The sequence below is a fragment of the Canis lupus genome, chromosome 6 (assembly GCF_003254725.2).
Source record: "Canis lupus dingo isolate Sandy chromosome 6, ASM325472v2, whole genome shotgun sequence".
NCBI lineage: Eukaryota > Metazoa > Chordata > Mammalia > Carnivora > Canidae > Canis > Canis lupus.
The window spans coordinates 62,488,873-62,510,584 of NC_064248.1; the positions used below are offsets into that span (position 1 = coordinate 62,488,873).

The 21,712-nt window shown below is 39.8% G+C and overlaps 1 protein-coding gene and 1 long non-coding RNA gene across 5 annotated transcripts in view; one reads left to right on the top strand and one right to left on the bottom strand.

The window, feature by feature from the left end:
• DDAH1 (dimethylarginine dimethylaminohydrolase 1) overlaps positions 1 to 16,163 on the top strand; it is a 134,265-nt gene extending 118,102 nt beyond the window's left edge. For all 3 annotated transcript variants that reach the window (XM_025417783.3, XM_025417782.3, XM_025417784.3), the window contains exons 5-6: positions 10,639 to 10,782; positions 12,874 to 16,163. In XM_025417783.3, coding sequence (XP_025273568.1) covers positions 10,639 to 10,782; positions 12,874 to 12,990 — 261 coding nt within the window. In that variant the 3' untranslated portion in view covers positions 12,991 to 16,163. The remainder of the gene's footprint in view (positions 1 to 10,638; positions 10,783 to 12,873) is intronic.
• LOC118354921 (uncharacterized) overlaps positions 1 to 20,324 on the bottom strand; it is a 66,438-nt gene extending 46,114 nt beyond the window's left edge. The window contains exon 1 of one of the 2 annotated variants that reach the window (XR_007411547.1): positions 20,188 to 20,324. This is a non-coding gene — a long non-coding RNA (uncharacterized LOC118354921). Of the gene's footprint in view, positions 1 to 17,548; positions 17,833 to 20,187 lie in introns of those variants that run through there. The other variant, XR_007411548.1, reaches the window with a different exon arrangement.
• Positions 20,325 to 21,712: the final 1,388 nt, after the last annotated feature.

Here is a 21,712-nt window from a genome sequence, read left to right on the forward strand (position 1 = left end):
TGAAGTCCCTGCCTATGTTGAAAGGGTTTAGAAGAAGGATAGCACCTGTAAAATAACTATGTCTTTGAATGGATCAAATTCACTGGAAACTGGGACCAGAGATAACATGAAAATATAAACCTCCTCCCCCTCTCCCACTCTTTACTTCCAAGATTGGTAGAAATTATGGAGAGGGCACAAAATAGTCATTCTTAATCCTGTCTACATATTAGAGTTAAAAGGGGAGGGGCAAGATGTTTAAAAAGAAATACTGATGTTTTGTCTTACTCTAGACCAAGTAAATAAAAAGAAAATCTCAATGGTTGGGACCCCAAAATCTGTACTTTTTAAAAAGCTCCCCGGATGATTTTAGTCTTGTAGCTGTGGTTGAGAACCACTGGCCTAGGATATTACACAAATCAAAGAATAGAGGTACAAGACATTCTTAGTTAGATCTTGAAGAGTAGAGAGACCCCTTAAAGTGGAGGTGGAGGAGGGGGTCAGGGAGGAGTTGACATTGTTCCTTCTTGTCCCATCAAATTCTCTCCTCCAAATTAATATCAGTAAAGAAGCCTGGACTGAGTCAGGAGAGCTAAGATCTGGTCCTCATTTTGCAGTTCACTAACTTTCTATGCTTTTAGCTAAGTCAATTAACTTTTCATCTCTGAATCTCTGTAAAAGAGAAGTGGGCTCAATAATTTCCAAATTCGTGCCTCATTCTCAAACTTACAATTCTTAGTAATCTATAAAATGAGATCACTTCCTCAGCTGCTTGGAGTACTTAGTCAACATTCACTGTCTAACACTAGCAAAGACCATATCGAGAAAGAAACCAAGGTTTCTCACCAACCCCACTTCAAAACATAAAATTTGAAATGCAGAAAGCCAGGTAACTCCCCACACAAGAGCAAGCAAGGTGAAGATGTCTGTTTTCTTCATTAGCCATGGTTTGGTTGTGATCATTTACAGGGTATTTCAGTTTCTGGGAAAAGATATATGAGGACAACAGCTGTTTTCTTAAACACTTTGCACTTTCTCTTCAGGGCTCTTGATAATTCAGAGGAAGAATAGAAGAGTAAATAGTATACTTATTTGGAAACTTGATTTCTTTCTTTTTCTGGTTGTTTTTCCTTCTCCTTCCCATAAATATCTGCTCTTCTCCTAAAATATAAATAAATTTGATGACTTTCTCCTAAAAACAATGGTTTTCAACCAGAGGCAACTTTGCCCCCTAGGGGACATTTGGTAATGTCTGGAGATATTTTTGTTACAACATGCAGGAGGTGGGGGGAAATGGATGCTACTGGCATGTAGTACATAGAGACCAGGGATGCTGCTAAACAGCCTACAATGCACAGGACAGCCCTAATAACAAAGAGTTATCTAGTCTAAAATATCAATAGTGCTGAGGTTAAGAAACCCAGTCCTAAAATATGAATGAGATTTGTCAGCCTTGTTTCACAGAAATATTAATTTCTGAGCATATCATAGTTAAGGTGCTTATATCCTTGATTAGGGTCAGCAGTGACTCCTGAACATCAAGTAGCCCATGCCAGCAAGAGTGCTTTCAGAAGACAGGAATTAAATATCTATATACAGGGGCACCTGGGTGGCTCAGTCGGTTAAGCAACTGCCTTCAGTTTAGGGTCATGATTCCAAGGTCCTGGGACTGATCCCCTCTTCAGGCTCCCTGCTCAGTGGGGAGTCTGCTTCTCCCTCTCCCTCTGCTTACTGCTCCCCCGCTTGTGCTCTCTCCCTCTGTCAAATAAATAAAATCTTTTTTAAAAAATAGCTAATATAGTCCCAATATTTATTAGATTTTTGTGTAACATTTTCAGGTATTGAAACTACTTAGTATACTTGGACGAAAATGAAATGAGAATCACAGAAATTGAGTAACAAGGCCACATATAATTACACCTAGAGATTTTCATTACCAGCCTTTGAGGGAAGTGGAACTGGGGCCTCTGAACTGCTATGTTCAGGTTCCTTTACTGACAAATTCAGAGGGGGTAAATAGATTTGTTCTGAGTGTGTGTGTTTTAAGAAAAGATCTGAAAAACTCATATCAAACTTTGAATAGTGGTTACCATAGGGAAAGGGAGAAGAGAGAAGAATAAGATGGAATAGAGAGGGGAGGAAGAAGACTTCAATGATTAAAAATCAGCTTTATTGAAATATAATTTCCATATAATAGCACTTTATTTCCATATAATTCACACTTTAAATGTACAATTCAAGGAGTTTTGACAAAGGTATATAGTTGTTTTAAGTCCAATAGAACTTTAACTTTTTGTAGTTTAATCTTTTGTAAGAAGCTTATGTTTTGTAATTTTGTTTATAATTTGTTTTTTTGTTTATAATTTAAAAACACCTTTTTAGAAGAATTGTCTGAAATTATATACTCCTGCCTTACCCCATTTTGTAAGGGTGGCTTACAAAGATGCATGAAAGATAGCAAAATAACCAGAAATAAAAGGATAAGATGATTTGAAAGGAAAACAATGACTTAAATTGGAGCCAAGGGGTCTCTGGTGGCTCAGTCAGTTAAGCATCTGACTCTTGATCTCTGCTCAGGTCTTGATCTCAGGGTCATGAGTTCAAGCCCCACATTTGGGCTCCATGCTGGATGCAGTCTGCTAAAAAAAGAAAGAAGAAAGAAAGAAAAGAAAGAAAGAAAGAAAGAAAGAAAGAAAGAAAGAAAGAAAGAAAGAAAGAAAGAAAGAAGAAAGAAAGAAAGAAAGAAGGAAGGAAGGAAGGAAGGAAGGAAGGAAGGAAGGAAGAAAGAAAGAAAGAAAGAAAGAAAGAAAGAAAGAAAGAAAGAAAGAAAGAAAGAAAGAGGAAAGGGAAGGGAAGGGAAGGGAAGGGAAGGGAAGGGAAGGAAGGAAGGGAAGGGAAGGGAAGGGAAAGATTAAATTGGAACCAAGTTTAAGAGTGCAAACTATGGATTCTCATTTTTTCCTTTACACATACGACAATCAGACTTGAAGCTTCCAGTTAGTGTGAAACGGGTTTCCCTTTTCACCTTCTTTTGCATGTTTGAGAGCTTTGATGAATTTAAGCTCCTATTTAGCACACTCAATTTGCCACCGTTCCTACAACTAAGAGTTCATGAGTTTCATAAACCTATTGAAAGTTAATCCTCAATTATTATATGCCCATGAGGAAGCAAAAGTTCTATGAGGCAAATTTTAAAGCTAAAATTATCCATGGCGTTAACAAAGAGGTTATAGGGCTACTTAACCTTCTATGAAGAGCCAATTTATGCTAACATCCGGGAGCCAAGTCTTATAAAACATGAAGACTCCTGTGTAGAGCAGTGGTTTGCTGGAACCAGCTCCTACCAGCTTACGGGGCCAATTGTTAAATTTTCAGGTATTTTGCCAGCTGGTTGTTAAACACAGCCATTATTTTTTTTTTTTTTTAGATTTTATTTATTTATTCATGAGAGACACAGAGAGAGAGAGAGGCAGAGACACAGAGGGAGAAACAGACTCCTTGCAGGGAGCCTGAGGCGGGACTCAACCCCCCCAGACCTGGGATCACGACCTGAGCTAAAGGCAGATGCTCAACCACTGAGCCACCCAGATGTCCCAAACACAGCCATTATTAAAAAGTAAATTATGTGAGCTTCAAACTAAATAAATTATACTGAAAGCAAAAGTAGTAAATATTTAAAACTTATCAGTTCCTAATTCTGTCACTACATATTTCCATTCATGAGCTGTGCTCTTAAGATTCCTTACATCTGTTGTATACATGCAAGATGGTGATATTATATAATGGTGTGCCCATCCTTTATATCAGTAAAATTTATAATAAATTTATGTAGGTGTCAGTAAAATTTTTAATAAATTTATGTGGGTATATTATGCATATATTTTTCCCTACATTTACTAGCACACTACTGCCTGGAGCTAAAAATCTCAGAGTAATGAACATACATTAAAGTTTTTGGATTTTTTTTTAAACTACCTGGGCTAAGATATAATTGGAGGCCCCAATGATGATTTTCTTCATCTTATTCCAGAAACAAAAAAACCTCTCTCTCATGAGTCTTCTCCAACCCCAAGGCAACCCTTTTGCAAATGGCCAAGTAGACTGAGCAGAAGATTTTGAATGACTCTAAAGCAAAGCAATCACAGTTATTGTCAAAGAAAATTTAAATGTGCACCCTCTTGATGAGACAGCCAAGTAATATTTGCTCCCACAGAAAAATAAGCATTAATCCACCAGTGGTGGGATCAGAGTCAGGGCTGATACCGGGCATCGTTGCAAACTGTATGTTTGACGTTTTCTCCTCTCTCAGTCTGGAGCCTGCTCCTCTGCCACTCTAAAAGCGATAGTGCCTCTTTACCCACTATCTTTGCTCTTCTTTCACCTACTTAAAGAACATGACAGCTTTAAGGAAACCAATCCATGTAGTTCAGTAGAGAACTCAGATGACCTCAGGAGTCAGATCTTCTCCATCTAAAATGCATTAAAATGCAAACTTTAAAAAATATATGCATGTCAAATAAGTTGTATATACAGGAAAAAAATCAGCCCAAAGGCTGCAAGTTAGTGAGCTCAGGGTCTAGTCTTTCAAGGGATATTGGAGAGGTGGTACTTTGGTGTGACAGGAAAAAGGTAGGCATTTGGAAGTTGACCTACCTGGACTTGAATCTTGGATTTACTGTCTTAACATGGGACCTTGGACAAATTACTGAATTTCTCTGAACCTTGGTTTTCTCATTTATAAAAATGAATTGTTGTGAGAAACAAAGAATGGAGAACTACCAGTAAAGAGAAGATAGCTCAATAAATGCTCCAGTTGTTTCTTGCTGTCAAATGACACAGGGAACCTGGAAGATCCACAAGCCCCCAGTACCCAAAGGCTTTAATTTTTGAAGGTGGGAATAGGGTGCAGGTATCTGGGGAAGCATAGCCAAGGCATGACTTCAGTATCCAAGTAGGCAATAAGATACATCCTACATACAAGGTACAAGAACAAGAATGTGGGAGATCTGTTTCTGCCACAGAGCTAGTCTTACAGGATGCATGGGCAGGGGTTAGAAGGGAGGTAAGAGCTCAGATTTTGCATTTTGGAACAGGTGCTTCTGAATTTCTTTCCTCTACACCCCTGAAATTAGAAAGCGAGGACTGTGACTCACCCAGGGACTCAACTTTGTTCCTCTTGCCTATGCCTTGCTCCTAAGCCCTCCATGGAGCACAGAGTGTTCGTCTAATAAGAGGATGAGAGCTTTATTCCCAGCTTTCCCTTCCACAGAAACCACTTTTGAGGATCCCTTCCAGAATTGGTTCATGTGATTTGTGGTTGTAATTTGAATGACAGAATTCTTTTGTTCCGATGTTCAGATGGGCCTTATGATCTGAACAAAAGTAGCAACTCCAAATATGAGAGAGATTTTATGGAGGAAATTTGTGGCAGTTAGCTTCAAAGGGAATATTTGGCATTGTAAGTTGGCTCAGATTTTACTGAAAGGAACCATGTTACTTAGTTCTTAGGATCTATATAGCCCATCAATTCAGAGAGGATGTTTAACAAACAACTTCTCTCAGATTGTGTTTATTTTGACCTGATCCATGGGAAGATCCATAAAAAATGAAAACATAATAGTCCTAGAATGTTATCCAGAGCTGTATTGACTCAGCCTTAAAAGGACTGTCTGGGCTTAATGCCTGGTATATTGTCAGCTCTCAATAAACTCTTGATGGAAGATAAATAAATGAATGAATGATTTTAAATATCCAGGAGCAACAAAAAGTGTGCTGGAGAATCATATGTCGTATACCTCAATAGAATTTATAATCTGTCCCTTTAATATTGGCTATTTTGATATGTTGACATGAGTACATATGTATATTTCATAAATGATCAATTATGAGTGAGCCAAAAACACATTCTGAATATTTCCTAACCATCTCTAAATACCTTCCACACACCTTTCAGTATCTGACCCATAAAAGGATTTACTGTCTTGTTTGTTTCTGTGAAATAACATAGCCCAAGATTTTTTTTTTTAATAATTGATGTAATACAATGAAACCATGAGTAACAAGTGGGAGAATGTAGCTGCCTTCCAGCCCTTTGAATGAGAAAATTCCCAGAAATGTTGGGAACTGCCGGAAATGCCTGGTTGTTAATGCAACTAGCCATGCAAATTCTCTTGGGCTGAAAGCCAGACGTTTCCCACTCTATTTTGTGACAGCTCCATTCTGGGGAGCAAGGCGGATTCCTCCAAACCAGCAGCTGTGTAACAGACCATGATGATTTGGCCAACATGGTTCTCAGAGCCATTTACACTCTGCCACATGCCTTCTTCTTTAAGGGGTTGCCTGTAATGGAAGAGAGGTTGACTTTCTTTTTACTGCTAGCATTCCCTTCATAGCCTTGTCCTGCCTTAAATTATAGATTGTCATCTCCTGAAGGAAGAGCCTGCAACTAAATTATCTTTGGCTGTCTTTCTCTTCCCCACTTTTCACTGTCATCCTGCCTGGCCCCAGGGGGGCCTCCATAAAGGACTGTTGGATTGAACCAAACACCACTTGTGTCCAATCCCAATAATTCTTACTGTTTTACACAAAGTGGAATAATTCCTTTGGGAAATGGCCAAAGTCAGAAATGGCATTTAGAGCAGAGACTTGACTTCTCAGATCTTTCTCTAAAGCCATGTAGAACTCATGTGTATTATCCAGAGTCTAGGGCCTCTTGGGAATTTAGTGTCCATAGAGAGTTTAGGTGCTTTCTCCTTTCCGTTCTGGCTTGAGACACAATGAGAAACAGGAAGTATATCCCCTGTGGTTAAAAGAACACTACACAGAGGTCTGGAGCAACATACCACCTCCACCCTTTTTTAGGAAAAAAATGCTGGCACATAGAACTAAACAGCCAACAGCCACATTCTCAAGATACTTGAAATGATGCTCATCCTTTAACAAAGCCTTCTGTGCATCCACAAAGAGGAAACAAAACCTAACCCCTCCCCTTTCCGTGGCTGCATCTTTGTCCTTGGGAGCCTGAGCTCTTTGAGGTGATGCCCTGCCAGGTGGGCCACGTGAGCACATCCTCACTGTGTGGGCTCCAACAACAGAGGAAAGATGTTAGAGATACAGTCTTCTGAATCTTTTTCTGTGTGTTCCTCTCTGAATGATGAGTGCCCTGTCTTGCATATATACGTGGATTTCCTGAACCCAGCTATAAATAAATGGCAAGCTGTCTTACTCAGACAATAGCAGCATATACAAGAAAGGCAAACAATTACTCTCACAGGAAAAGAGAAACCTGTTCTTTGTTCCAAAACACAGAAACTCTTTGTGTCTAGAATAAGCACCTTTAGCTTTTTCAAGAAAAAACAATGTATTTTTTGTTTATTACTTATAGTTACCACTTCCTGAATCCTTTTCATTTAGAAAGACTATGCCTGACATAGCTTTTGTGTTTTCTCCTTTCCACAGTTAAACCACTCACTACTCCAAATGGGGCCTGTCCTGTTGTTGAAAGTCATTTCTTTAGGAACATTTTTTAGCCTGTCTTGAAATGATAACCATGGGCCCTTGATAAATTGATTGAAAAACTTTTCCTAAGGTGGCTTTGTTAAGACATTTATTTTAAGAGTAACTCTCAGCGGAATTTATCAGTGAATTACTTTATCTCTTCCCAGTGTTAAATTATTTCCCTGCCAAGAGTATTATAATTCCTTTCCTGACAACAGTGAGAAAAAAAAAATAAAAAAAACTGTCCTCAAACAACGCTAGGTTGGGTACTGGCTCTGATGTCAATAATTTTAAGAATATTCCCACCAGAAGCTATAAATTATAAATATAAGGTCCAGAAAAGAGAGAAACACCAATGAGGGAGGAAAAGCAGTGACTACAATTTCAAATGAATGTCATTAACTGAAGAACAAAGCAAACACAGAGGAACCAAAGTGGCAGGATTGTTCACTCAAGGAGCTGAGGATGGAGGATAGGAGGGAGGGTGGAAAGAGAGGGAGCCCAAGTAAATAAAGCACACCAGGAAAGGACATATAGTCTCCATTGTCAAAAGAAATTGGGCACTTTCTGAAGTAGGCACAACCTTGGAGATTTTAATTTGTTCCCTCACTGATAAACAAGAAGTCAGCACTGATAACACTCCTTGATAACACTTCCTCTGGAATGTACAACATTCCATGTTTCTGCTTTGTAGTCAACTACCGGACATGCATGAGTCAGACCGAAAGGTGGAGAAATTGACCAGGCTGCTCATGGGACCTTTAAAGGTACAGTCAGGCCCATCAGTGTGATCTTGCCATGCTTCTTTCTCTTTCAATTCATCTTACACTGGGAGTGATACGTGATTTCTTTACCTTTGGATAAAGAATGTAGTAAATCATCTGTAGACCATGAATTAAACTGGAAAACCAACTGGTAATTATCTAGTGCTTCTGAATGGTGGGAGCAACTAGTCTGAATGTGATGGACCAAATCATGTTGCCCACAATTCTCCCAGTTGCTCAGAAAATTAGGTCAATGGAAATACTCAATTTTCTGGATTTCATTTTCTTTGTGTCTGAGCTTGACCAGATTAACAATGGCTATACACACTATGTTTTAAGGATCTTTGTGAGGTCCTTGAATCCCTGAGGTCCTACTTAGTAACCCTCTGGCCCAGGGAACTGTCTCCTGGTGGTTTTGGAAGAAATCCTGAATTTCTCCAGTAACTTGATCTAATCCACATAAAGGATGACAGTCAGTTCTAACTGTAAATGAGCAGACTAGCTATCTTGGCCCACCTTCAATTACACACCATAATAGAGATTCAGACATAGTACATTCCCATTCTCTAGACGCAGAAAGAAACATGCTGACCAGACTGATCAAGAGTGATTGCTGAAAGTTTCATAAACCCTAACTTTCATGTTGCATTTAGAGACCGCTCCACTTATATCTGAAGAAATCCATCTGCTCATTAGGCTTCTGGACCATTTTACTAAATCATGGGTCACAGAGACATATTTTCAGTTCGATATACACGAAGTTTTTCCTTTTCTTTCTTTGTTTTAATACTTTCAGGTGCTACAAACTCTCTAGTTTACCCCAGGTCCACCACTCCCTATTGTTTTATATCCAAAATCATTTGGGTTAGGACCACAGAGTATAGTGTCTTCTTGAACAGCATAAGGAAAAACCTGGATCTGTGTCCTGTTCATCTTTGTGTCTCTCAGCCTTTGGGTACAGTGCTTGAGCTTATCCCCATTCCTGATATTTCTTTCTGTGCAAAGGATATTACATTATCAGATTACTCCTGCCCTCTCCCAGCTTTTGACACATCCCACACTAGGAGAAGTGAATGGTTTACTTGATTGGTGAGCCGGGAAGAACTTACTATGTGCCACCCTTAATATTCTCTTTGGAATGAATTTTCTACAGGGGACATGCAGTCTCTTTCACTTTCCCTGCTGTGAATCTCACTGTCCAATGCTGCCACCGCTGAGTGGGCAAGAGTACCTAATCCTGAAGTCTAGTAATATGAAGCACATTTCTATGCAAATATTGAAGGGTAAAGGGAGACCTGGTTAGAAAGGTAGATTCAACCAGATTATGGAAAAGATCTTGTTATAACTTTATGGCGTAACATTTCAGCAAATTCCTTAAAATGTATGGATATTGCTAAAGAATGGGAAAAGTCTACATGGCTAAGCCCAAAAATATTTGGATTTTTTGTTTGTCTGATTTTGGTGTTTGGATATTTTTGTAGTAAAGGGGTGGTTGTTTTGGTGTTTGGATATTTTTGTAGTAAGGGGTTTTTGTTTTGTGTTGGGGAGATGAGGATAAGGCATCGAATTTTAAATTTTGTGCGAGTTCATTTTTGTAAAATTTTAAAGTTATTACATACTAAGGCACTAAAAAACCCATCATTTGATTAATAGACCTGTTAAATCAGTAGTGGGGTTTTTAAAAATTTTTATTTTGTTTTTTTTATTTTGCCAAGTGTGGTCTGAGACCATCTGCTTTAGAATTATCTGGAGAGCTTTAGAATACAAATTTCTATACCTCACTTCATAGCTGCCAGATCAGAATCCCTGGGGGTGAAGCCTAGGAATATGAGTTTAACAGTCTTCTCAGCTGATTTTTATGCTTATTGTATTAAGGGTGTCACATGCCAACAGAGGTTAATTCAATTTAAGTATATCTACATGAGGAAGTGTGTGTGTGTGTGTGTGTGTGTGTGTGTGTGTGTGTGATTATTGCTAAATCAGATTATCGACCAGAATGATTACCACTACAGTCCTTTTTTCCTATAGACCAGGGCAGCCCTGCTTACTCAGCCAAGGATGTCATTAAAACCCCAGCTGGGCCTTTTGTATATGTGCCCATTTCATGTGTCATTGATATGTCTTAGCAAGAAAAACTATAAAAATTATACTTTTAAAACCTTTTTAAAATCACAAACACACACTTTCAGAAAAGCAATAAGAAGAAACCTTGCAGGTCTTCCAAAGAATCGTAGCTTCATGGAGTTTTCCTCTTGGGAATCTAAATGACTAGAGGAAATAGGAATTTCACAGGAACATTCTTAGGCATCCGTTGCAAGCTTATACCCACACACTGCCTTCCTTCTGTTTGAAAGTGTGAGGAAATGCTCTACTTAAGCTGCTTTGTTTCTCTTTTTAGATCATGCAACAGATGAGTGACCACCGCTATGACAAACTCACTGTGCCTGATGACATGGCCGCAAACTGTATATACCTAAATATTCCCAGCAAAGGCCACGTCTTGCTACATCGAACCCCAGAAGAATATCCAGAAAGTGCAAAGGTAAAAAAACATCCTTCCTGGCCACTGCAGCTGAGTAGGCCTCCATGACAGTCTTCCTGCCTGGGGATTTTTTTCATGATGGAGTGACAAATAACAGAGACTTCCTTTCCTCTATGCATGTCAAATCATTACGAAAGCAGAAGGGATAATATACTTTAGGGCTCCCAAGTTTGTGCTACCTCTCTGATTACATATATCTTCCCTCACTTAGATACTCATTAAGCATAGAAACCTACAATTAGACAGTCAACTGTGTCATTGTTTTCTGACAAATCTGAGCTGTCCTTCATCAGAAGGTCATTTGTTTTTTTTACAGCAGAGAAGTATGAATGACCCAAAGAGGTAGGTGCTCATTGTCAGGACTGAAAAAAAAATGGGGAGGAGGGTGCCTTTGGCTGCATGTCCCTGGTAGTGAAGGATCAAAAGGAGCAAAAAGAAGATATACTTGCCATCAAGCACCTGTCCCTCTAAGAGCCTCTGCATTTGTGTGCCAACAGGAGAGTTGTCTCTAGATATGGAATTCTTTCCTGGTCTAAGATGTCCCTTGTCTTCTAGGGCATCCTGCCAGTCTCTTCTGCACACGCAAACACAGCAGTGCTCATCCATAGACAGACACTCCAAATGTCCTTATCTCTTTTAGGCACTTCAGCATCTTCATCGCTACCCAGGGGAATCAGATATTTACACTCAACATTACAGAAGAGCCTTTAATAAGCACTGATCTTTTTTTAATGGCTTAAAAATTTGTATCTTTAAAAATTTTAGAAAATATTTTAGCCACCTTTCAAATTCGCGGTATCGTACAATTACTAGGCATATCCTCTGAATCAGTCAGCTTCTTAGCAGATAAAAAGAAAAGTGTGGGGAGATACATAGATGATTTCTCTATGTCCATGACTAAAAGTGTGAACCTGAGGAAAAAAAGAGGATCCCTGACCCCAGGATGGAGCTTAACCAGCTCTCAGATGAATAGAGGGTCTCATACTTTATTGTGCATCAGGATTGTTAAACATACAGGTTCCTAGACCTTCACCCTAGAATCTACGATTTCAACAACCACCTAGGTCACAGAACTCGCTTGGAGAAACACAGCTCTGGATCGTTAGGGCTTCTCCAGCCACACTGATCATCTGACAACCAGATGATGGTTAACTGCTTCTGGATTCAGCCCTGTGTCTATCAACAGTAACAATGATAACATCCACATTCACCAAGGCTTCCCCTGTGCCAGGCACTGGGCCAAGCATACTGTGTGCATTATCTTACTTATTCCTTATAGCAGCCCTATGAGGGCACTCTTGTTACTCTGATATGACCGAGTAGTAATCCAGGGCTAAGAGGGGACATGGCACTTGGCTGAAATCACACTTTAGGTGGTGAGTTGACAAAACTGGGTTTGGAGCCCAACTCTGACCCCAGGACTCTTAATTAAACACTGTACTGAATTTTAAGGAACAAAGTGCTTCCTAAAGAGGCATGGTAGATTGTATTTTTAGACAATGTGTTTCAAGTGATTTTGTATTTTTTTAAAAAGTGCTTAATTTTATCATCAGAGAAAAATCTGTGGACTGTTAATTCGAAGTTTTGACACATGCTTTCGATTAGTGTCAAAAGATGCTATAAAATTCACACCTGTAATTTAAAAGCAATTCTGACCTGAAATCCTTCCCTTAAATTCTATTTCGTCAAGTTTTTCCAGGGGTGTTGGTAAGGAAAGAAACCTTAAAGTACAGTTGAGAGGGTTTAAAGTGTGAAGAGGGAGAGTAATATTCACTGGCTTTCATGTATCATTCAATCTCCCAGTGACAACAGCCAGACTGAAGGCCTCTCTAGTAACAACCACATTTTTGACACATCTTTGGCTTTGAGGTTAAAGCATAAAGTTAGTGGTTAACCAGTGCTGCTCACTCCATTGGTATGGCTGTGGGCACGTGTGGTGTAGATCACATGCACATCTTGAGGTTAAATGGTTGAGAAGCCTAAACTCACAAGCCAAATTATTCTCACACTAGGTGAAGGGGTGGGGGCGGGGCTTAGACAGAGGCGGAAACATAATCCTTCTGCTTTACCTTTCCTTGATTCCTGCTGCAGGTTTATGAAAAGCTGAAGGACCATATGCTGATCCCCGTGAGCCATTCTGAACTGGAAAAGGTGGACGGGCTGCTCACATGCAGCTCGATTTTAATTAACAAGAAGGTAGACTCCTGAGTGGAAGTCCCTCCCTTGTAGCCGGCAGTACTGCACTCACAAGGCCGATTACTGTACCACTCTTGTGTTCATTGACAATCTACTGTGCCACTGTGCTACTAACTTTGGTTTACAAAAGTCTAATTATAAGTTTGCTTCGTTATGCACCTTCCCCTCCCTCCCCTCCCAGTGGTACCTAAACTGTGGGTTTTGCTAAATGAATTAAGCAATCTAGAAAATATAGAGCTAATGAATTACTGAACTGTGATTAATATTAGTAAAGAAACACTCATTTTAGTGTTTGTATTATCAGTGTGAATTTATAGGTGCTGTTTAGTTGCCAGTATATGCTAAAGAATGTCTTCTTGATCAGTCAGATTGGCCAGGGTTTTGGTTTTTTTTTTTTTTTTTTTTTCCTCTGTATAATTAATCATCTTTGGTTCCTATGAAATTCCCTGGTCCCTGGATTCTCCATCTTTCCTTCTTTTTTTTTTCATCTGAACTCTGGAAAGTTTGTTTCCTCTTACTTTCTTTTGCCTTTTCCCATTTCTATTACCTTGGGTAAAATCTATGGTCTTCCTTCTGGCTACCTTCTACAGGTCCCTCCTCTCTGCCACATTAGCCTCCTCTGGCCCATGGCTACATCTTCAGCCACCACCTTCACCCTCCCCAAGAAGGGTAAATGAGTCCCCCAGGAGAACTGTGAACAAAATCTGGGAGAGAGTTAACTATGCAGAGGAATATCCTGACAGAAGTTGCCCCAAAGATCTAAATCCCAGAAGAAGTAGGGCACCACACCTCAGAAGGTAAATTCAGCTCCAGAGGGTTACTGAGGATTGTAGATCAAAAAGCTTGGAAACACCCATGGGTGTATCTCAGAAAGTCTTTAAGTCACATTCCATGAATTTTTGCTTCACTGCTGACCATTTATGGACCTTGGGGAATAGTCTTATTTTTTTCCTTATGTCTATTCCCACCCCCATTCATTGTGATTCACCCTGCTTCCAGCCTTCTACCCCCTGCAATTATCCGGGTCTAGCAAAGTTACTTCTTTCAAAAGAAACATTACATCTAAAAATGATTATTGATGATCTAGTGAGAGCCAGATGGAGCATGTTCAGGAAGTGATCAGCTTGGTGCTTGAAACCACAGACAATGGACAATTCTACTTTGAAATATCTATGAATATATACTGTGGAATTCAAGTAAAACTTCTTTCCTCTCTGTTTTTTAAATTACACAACCTGAAATTGATGCTGGCCTCTTACAAAGAACAATGCCGCACTGAACGGAGAGATCATTGTCTTTTACTTACACCTGAAAGAATCAGCCTTTTAGCAGGCCAGGGAAATGGTACTTTCCAAGGAATGGTGACTGATCCAGGCATGTTATCAAACTTCCTAGTCATCTCCACCTTTCCTGAATTGCCTGTAGCTTGTTGTTCGAGATTAACAATCAGGGAGATTAAGAAATACGACTTCAAGTCTTGCTGTGCTTACCTATGTGGTTTTTTTTTTTTTTAAGATGTATTAGTTTATTTGAGAGAGAGAGAAAGAGAGAGAGTGCATACACATGGATGGGGGGAGGGTCAGAAAGAGAAAATCTCAAGCAGACTCCCCACTGAGTGTGGAAACTCTGGAGGGAGGGGGTGGGGGTAGCCAGGGGTTGATCTCAAAACGAGCCAAAATCAGGAGTCAGATGCTTAACTGACTGAGCCACCTTACCTATATATTTCTGACCAAACACTTCTTATGTCTGGTGACCAAGATAGAATTCCCTCCATTCATATATCCCCTTAGTAAATGAAAGTGATAAGCCTCTGGGAAAACCAAAACACCCTTAACCACTACCATCTTTTTCATTTATTTGATGACTTTTATGCCAGAATATGAAGAAATTCCTTCTCCTCCTTTTTGCTTAACTTTACGTTCATTTCACATACAGATATCTTAGTTCTAGTATCCTGTGAATGAACGATATCTTGGTCACTTATTTCGAATTGCTTCATCATGGGTAAATAGTATGTTTTTAACAGAGAGAAAACGAATGTTGCTCACATGCTCAAGGTTATAAGGAAAAATTGTCTTCCACATTTATGGCTGCCCTTTTGGGTTAAATCTGGCCATGTGCTGGCAAAAACAGAACTTCTCCCTGGGGGAGTCTAGCATCTCAGAAACCACCTTGTGAGAGTTAACCCAATCAGCCACCTTAGGCTTACTATTAAAGCTAAGTAGCATATAATTTTCAATATCTTTACTTCTATCATCCAGATTGAAGAACTGTATTATTGAGTCATTGCAAATGAATAGATTTTTCTTTTGAACAATTTGTTCTACAGAAGGCTGTTTTTCACTTTTCCTTTCCTTTGCTTCTTTTCCTCTTCGCTGACTCTGTCTCAAGAAATCACTTTAGAATCTATGTGCCTCCTCCCCAGAATTGTATTCTTTGCTACGTCACTGACTAGACTGTCTTCTTTGGACTCCTTATGTGATGTGACGACATGAAAACCCCAAATATCTGCAGCATAGTAGTAGTATTTTTTTGATGTTCTCATCAGCATAACATTATATTTGCAGAGGAAAGATGACCCCATTATATAGGTTCTCCTCTAGTCTATTGTGATTTATAAGGATAAACTAACAGAAGCTGCTCTTTGACCTTGTAAAGACATTAGAAATTGTATTAAAGTAAGGAAAAGTTAAGTCAGAATTACTTGGTTAGTAAGATTCAATCTAACAGGGGCAATATAAAGAAAGTACATTGTTTAGCATTACTTCTTCAACTATAATGGATTGCTATAGAAATCAACAGGCAGATCTCCAATGTGTATGGATTGCTCTTTAAGCTACTGTGAACAGGTTACTAAGGCTATCTCTTCATCTCTAAGGGTGAAATAGTCTAGTAGATGAATAATATGACTTATATAGAGTTGCATGTTAGTCTTTGTGATTATTTACTCGTTAACATTCTACAGAACTCAGCCATGATTTCAACATTGTGTTAGACTTGTGCATTTTGTTTTACTGACCATCACATTCTAGCCAATGTATGGTTATCCACTCTGTGTGCCAAAACCAGTCATGCCTTTCACGGCCCTTTAGTCCAGAGAAGTTCTGCACTGATTTTAGTCTCTTGCTGTCCTGATCCTACAAGTATACCAATCACGATGGAATAAAGTGTGAATTGTACTGTGACCAACAGCATGTGTCTCTTTTTTGCAACAGGAACCGCTGTAGTTAACAAAATCACTATTGCTTTGCTGTCAGAGATGGGAAGCTTTCTTTGTTGTCCCATGATTAGAAATCCTGTACCTGTAAATCAACTGCCATCAACAGTTTGGATTAAAATGATATTTGAAGTGATACTTCATACTTCAGGCACTTAAAGTATGCGTGACACCCATGCTGGGAGTTCTTGATTTCACATGTGGTCCTCCTTAGAGGCTTCCTTTGTTCCCTTTCACTCCTAATGATTAGCACATCATATGGCTCAGTCATGGAAACAGTGGAATGGTTTTTTCCTTGTTCATGCAAAAGTTTGGTTGTGGGATTTGTTTGTTTGTTTGTTTGTTTTACAATAAGCATCTTTTAGGAAATTTGAAGATTTTTTTTTTAATTTTTATTTTATTTATTTATGATAGTCACAGAGAGAGAGAGAGAGAGAGAGAGAGAGGCAGAGACATAAGCAGGCTCCATGCACCGGGAGCCCGATGTGGGATTTGATCCTGGGTCTCCAGGATCGCGCCCTGGGCCAAAGGCAGGCGCTAAAACGCTGCGCCACCCAGGGATCCCAGGAAATTTGAAGATTTTTTAATGAGTCTTTTTTATCTCCAACAGTTTTTTTCAAGCTGAAAACAGCTTTACAGTTTTCCTTTTCTGATTGTAAAAATAACTGCTCACCATTAAAATAAAATTTGAATAATGCTGAAGAAACTATAAAAACAGAAGTAAAGGAAAAAATTACCCAAAATTTCATCACCGATCAATGCCATTATTAACATTGTGAAGATGATCCACACATCTATGAATAGATATACAAATGTGGAATAATTTTACATAATCATGCTGTTCTATAGCTTGCTTCTTTCACTTAGCAATAGATTGCAGGCATCACTCTATGTCAATAAATAGAGATCTACATCATCAATTTTAACAGCCCTGAATATTCCATGATACAGTTGTCAAAGCAGCTCTTTCTAATTTATATGGAGTGTTATATCACAGATGTTCAGTATGCCCATGTTGCTAGTAGCCTGGGGTCTTCAAGCTGTCAAAAATGTGCTGCTTATGAGGTTTCACACATACCCAGAGTTAATTCAATCTGGTGTCTTCTATGGTAAGTGAATGGTACATGAAAATGCTCACTAGAAGCACACACTAGGATTAAAATTCCTTGAAGAGTTTGTTGATGTACTCATACCTTCTCAGTGATGTGCATTGATTAGTTCTCCCTTATTCAGACCAGCTTTGAAAGGGACACAGAAGCTAAAAAAAAAAAAAAATGCCAACTACCACCCCTACATACCTGCCCTGGGCCCTCTAGGCAATGGAACCTCCCACCTAAGTGTCAGAGTACTTACTCTTCACAGAAGAAAATGGAGACACTTTTTAAAGGAAGAGTTGGCAGGGCTTCCCTGAATGATCTTTCTCCCAGCCTTCCAGAAGGTAAGAATGTGAAAAATCCCCTCTTGTGACAAGACAAGCTGGAAGTGGGACTTTTGCTGAATGAATAATGCTGGTCAACAATAGTTTGAGGCAAGAGAGCACATGTTTATCAAGTGCCCAAACTGCCAGGCTCTGGGGTACAGCTCCTGTCTTTCCAGAGCTGGCAGTCTGGGACAAGGAAGAAAGACTATGCCAGATCACAAATTATTATGACACAAGAGAAGGTAAGGTAAGAACTAAAAAGAAGAGTGTCATGGTGGTTCCCAAGAAGAGGAGACCTGATGGCAGAGCTGGAATTTGATCTGGGCTTAGAAGAACAGTCCTGGCTTCAGGAGACCAAGATAGTATGTTAGGCCTTTGAGGCTGAGGAAACAGCATGAGCAAAGGCATGAAGGTTGGAGAACGTAGTTTACACCTCAGAATTGTCCATCATGGATCAGTTAACAGCTACTAGACCCTTATGGTACAATGGTGACAGGACCTACTTTCCTGGAACTTACATCCACAGAGGAAGACAGGCAAACAAGCTATGGCATGTGTAGTGAACATTGTGGAAGGATAATAGGGTACTCAGGGCAGATGACAGGGCAAGCAAGTGCATTTGTTTGGCTGAAACATGGGGAAATGTAAGAGTACAGCGAGACCATGTAGGTTGGGATGTCAATAGTCTTGCCTGCGAAGACAGGATATTAGGACTGAGTTCAGCAGTCTGTGAAGATCTCCTGAAGGCAGGAAGTAATATTATTGGAGCTTAATATGGCAGCCTTGTATAGGATGATGGGAACTGAGACTGGCATTTCTCTAAGTTTAATTTCTCTTAGTTTAATTTGTCTTTTAAACATCTCTTTTCGGGATGCCTGGGTGGCTCAGCGGTTGAGTCTGCCTTTGGCTCGAGGTGTGATCCCGGAGTCCTGGGATCGAGTTCCGCATTGGGCTTCCTGCAGGAAGCCTGCTTCTCCCTCTCTCTGCCTATGTCTCTGCCTCTCTCTCCCCCTCTGTCCCTCATGAATCAATAAATAAAATATTTAAAAATAAAAAATTAAACATCTCTTTTCATCACCAAAATGGAGCCTGAAAGCTGGGCAATTATCTCTCTATACATATTTTTTTTCTCTCCTGAAAAACAAATTAATAACACCTTTCCCTCCCAACTCCAAAGGGACATTTTCAAAACAAATGAGATAAAAGGACTGATGAGTTCTTTGGAAGAAAAGTATAATGTAAATATCATTATCATCATCATTATCCTCATTAACTCCTATCACAGCAAGTCAGGATCCCATCAAAATGTCATCTTCTATTTGAAACATCAATCACCATTCCAGAAATAACTCAAGATTTTCATCATTGATGCCTCTAAGCTAGCCTGACAGCTTCCATGACGAATTCACAGGTTTCCTTGGTAGCCGACACGGCTGTTCTGAAGACATACTTGGATTAGGGAACTGTGGGTAAGTCGGAATGTTCCCTGTCTCCCCTCCCCCTCCAAACACTCATTTCTAACTCAGTGAAAGCTGGCCACTTAGAGCACAAGATAACTGGGGTTATCAGCCTTTTAGGAGAATGTGTAAGAGCCAAATATGTTACTGTCACTATAAATAAATAAAAGATCCAAACCAGTATGCTAGCTAGCCTCTTGGTAAAATATAGTTTGGGCTGGCTTGTGACATAAATGCCTAAAAGGAATGATGGGTCTCTAGGTCTTAGGAAGCCCCCTCTATTTATAAATAGAATGTTTAGTCATCTGTCTATGGATACAAGGAAAGAACTTAAATGAATTAACACAGACCTAAGAAGGTAGCTTGCTTTTTCCTATGCTTAACCTTAAAAGTATTTTTTTTTAAAGCTCCTGCTCATGGACAAGGAAATTTATTGATTAGCTAAGAAGGACTTTGGGACAGAACTCAGAGGACAGCGCTCAAAATTAAATTAGGAAACCGTGTGCTACATGTTGAAACTTCCCACTGTCCCTCTAAGGTACAAAGACTACATATTTCACATTGAGGCAGAAAGAGTTCAGAGACCAAAAAAGTTCTGATTCTAAGCAAGAGCCAAGCTATGCAGAAATGTTACCTCTTCTACCTCTGGAAAGAGCTTTTGGAATTAACAGATTCATGGATCCAAGAGGCTTCAAATTCCAGGGCAGGAGATGAACAGAGTCATCTGTTTTGTTTACATGAGACCTATGTGAGCATATGAGGTGCCCTAGAGTTAATGCTAGGACAGCAACATGGGGCTTGCTTCCTTTCTAGGCTTGATTATAATTGGGGGAGACCAAAAGATCATTGTTATCATGGAAGAATGGTATCAAGGAGTTTATCTGATAGGAAATAGAATTCATCCCTTAGATCAAAAAAGCTTTTAATGATCATCTGTGTCAAAGATATGGATGTTCGGGGTACAAACAAGGGATGGCGACACCCAGAAACCAGCTGTCAGCAGCACCCCTAGGCCCAGCATGACAAGGATCGAAAATCATGCTACTGCATCTGAGACAGAGAAAGAAGGACCACAGCTCCAGCCAGAGACCAGGTTCCAGAGCAGGGAGACATACCTCTGCCTCTCTCTTCTCACTCTCTCATCTGCTTGTGCTCCCCTTTGACTGAAGACAATAGCCAGATGGCTAGTGGGGGAGCTCAGACAACGCCTCCTTCAGAGGTGAGCCTCCTGAGCCATGGAGCTGGCGGAGAAGGGCAGAAAAAGGATCTGGAGAGGATAGAGCATAACCAGCACGATGCCACTATGAAAATGAGCTCTTCGCCCTTCAGAGAGTGGCCATCGCCAACTCTCTCAGGGTTGGCATGTAAATCATAGATCTTGGCAAATTCCTTAGGCACATGCCACTTCTGTGGTCTGGTTCTCCCTCTCTGAATATCAGACAGTGATTGGAGCAGAGTCAACAGTAGGACCTGAGTCTGCCCCTCCTGAGGGTGAGAGAACATCACATTCCAGACCCGTGAGTCCTGGACCTCTTTAGTAAGCACTATGTTAATTCTAAAATTAGAGCAGTCTCTTGGGCACCGGGTGTTCAAAAACAGCTAGGTGCCTTTTTACAGCATTCTCATGACCTGCAGGTGACATAAAGTTGTTTAGGATTCCACGGAACCTATTTTCTCTGTTTCCCCTTTCCTTTGTGCACACAGCCAATCCTGCTAGGCACAAGCCGTGTTTGGTTTTCCACAGTTATGTTGTTCATGGGGATAATATTCAGTCTAAATTAACAGCAGTTGGTTCTCCATTGCTGGAGGTGTTCACGCAGAGGCTAAAGGACCACAAGCAAGAATGGCTGTGGAAAGATTACTCTAACCGGTAAAATACAGGTATCATCTAATGTCCCCTACCGTCCTGCAATTCTGTGCTTAGGTATTTGTGCTGTTCTGATCCTGGGTGATTTCCTTCCCACTCTGGGCCCCATCCCCAGACTCTCGAATATATGAACATTGTTCTTCTCTATCAAACAACAATAATAAGAGTCCCACTTCTAGCATGATCACAGAAGAGATCTGTGGACTGACTCCCTGCCAAAGCTGATGAACATTTTTTTTTTTTTTTGGATGAGTCATTTTTTCTAGGTGTACTCACCTGGAAAAGACAGGTGACAAAGAGACAAAATTGTGAGGTATTTATGTTGTACAGATGGTAATTGGATATACATACACATAATGGAATGATTTCCCAATCAAGTTAATTAACACATCTATTACCTTTATATAGATAATATTTTTTAGTGAAATATTCAAGGTCAACTCTTTTAGTGAGTATCAAGCATACAATACGGTATTATTGACTACAGTTCCCAATCTGTACAGATTTTTTTTTTTTTTTGATGTACAGTTGACACAGAAGACTTTTTTTTGTTGTTTTCTAAGGAACATTTAAAGCCTCCGGAAATGGTTGTAAGTGCATGCATCAAATGAAGAAACAGTTAAAATCTACTAAACGTGTTAAGATTAGTGAGAATCTGTGGTATTTGCCCCTTTTTCCTACCCTCCCTACTCAGTCAGTCTCACTCCAGACAGAGCTAAGAGAACAGAGTCCTTTCTCCCCAAAGGTAAGAGGAGAGACCTCTCCATAGTTCA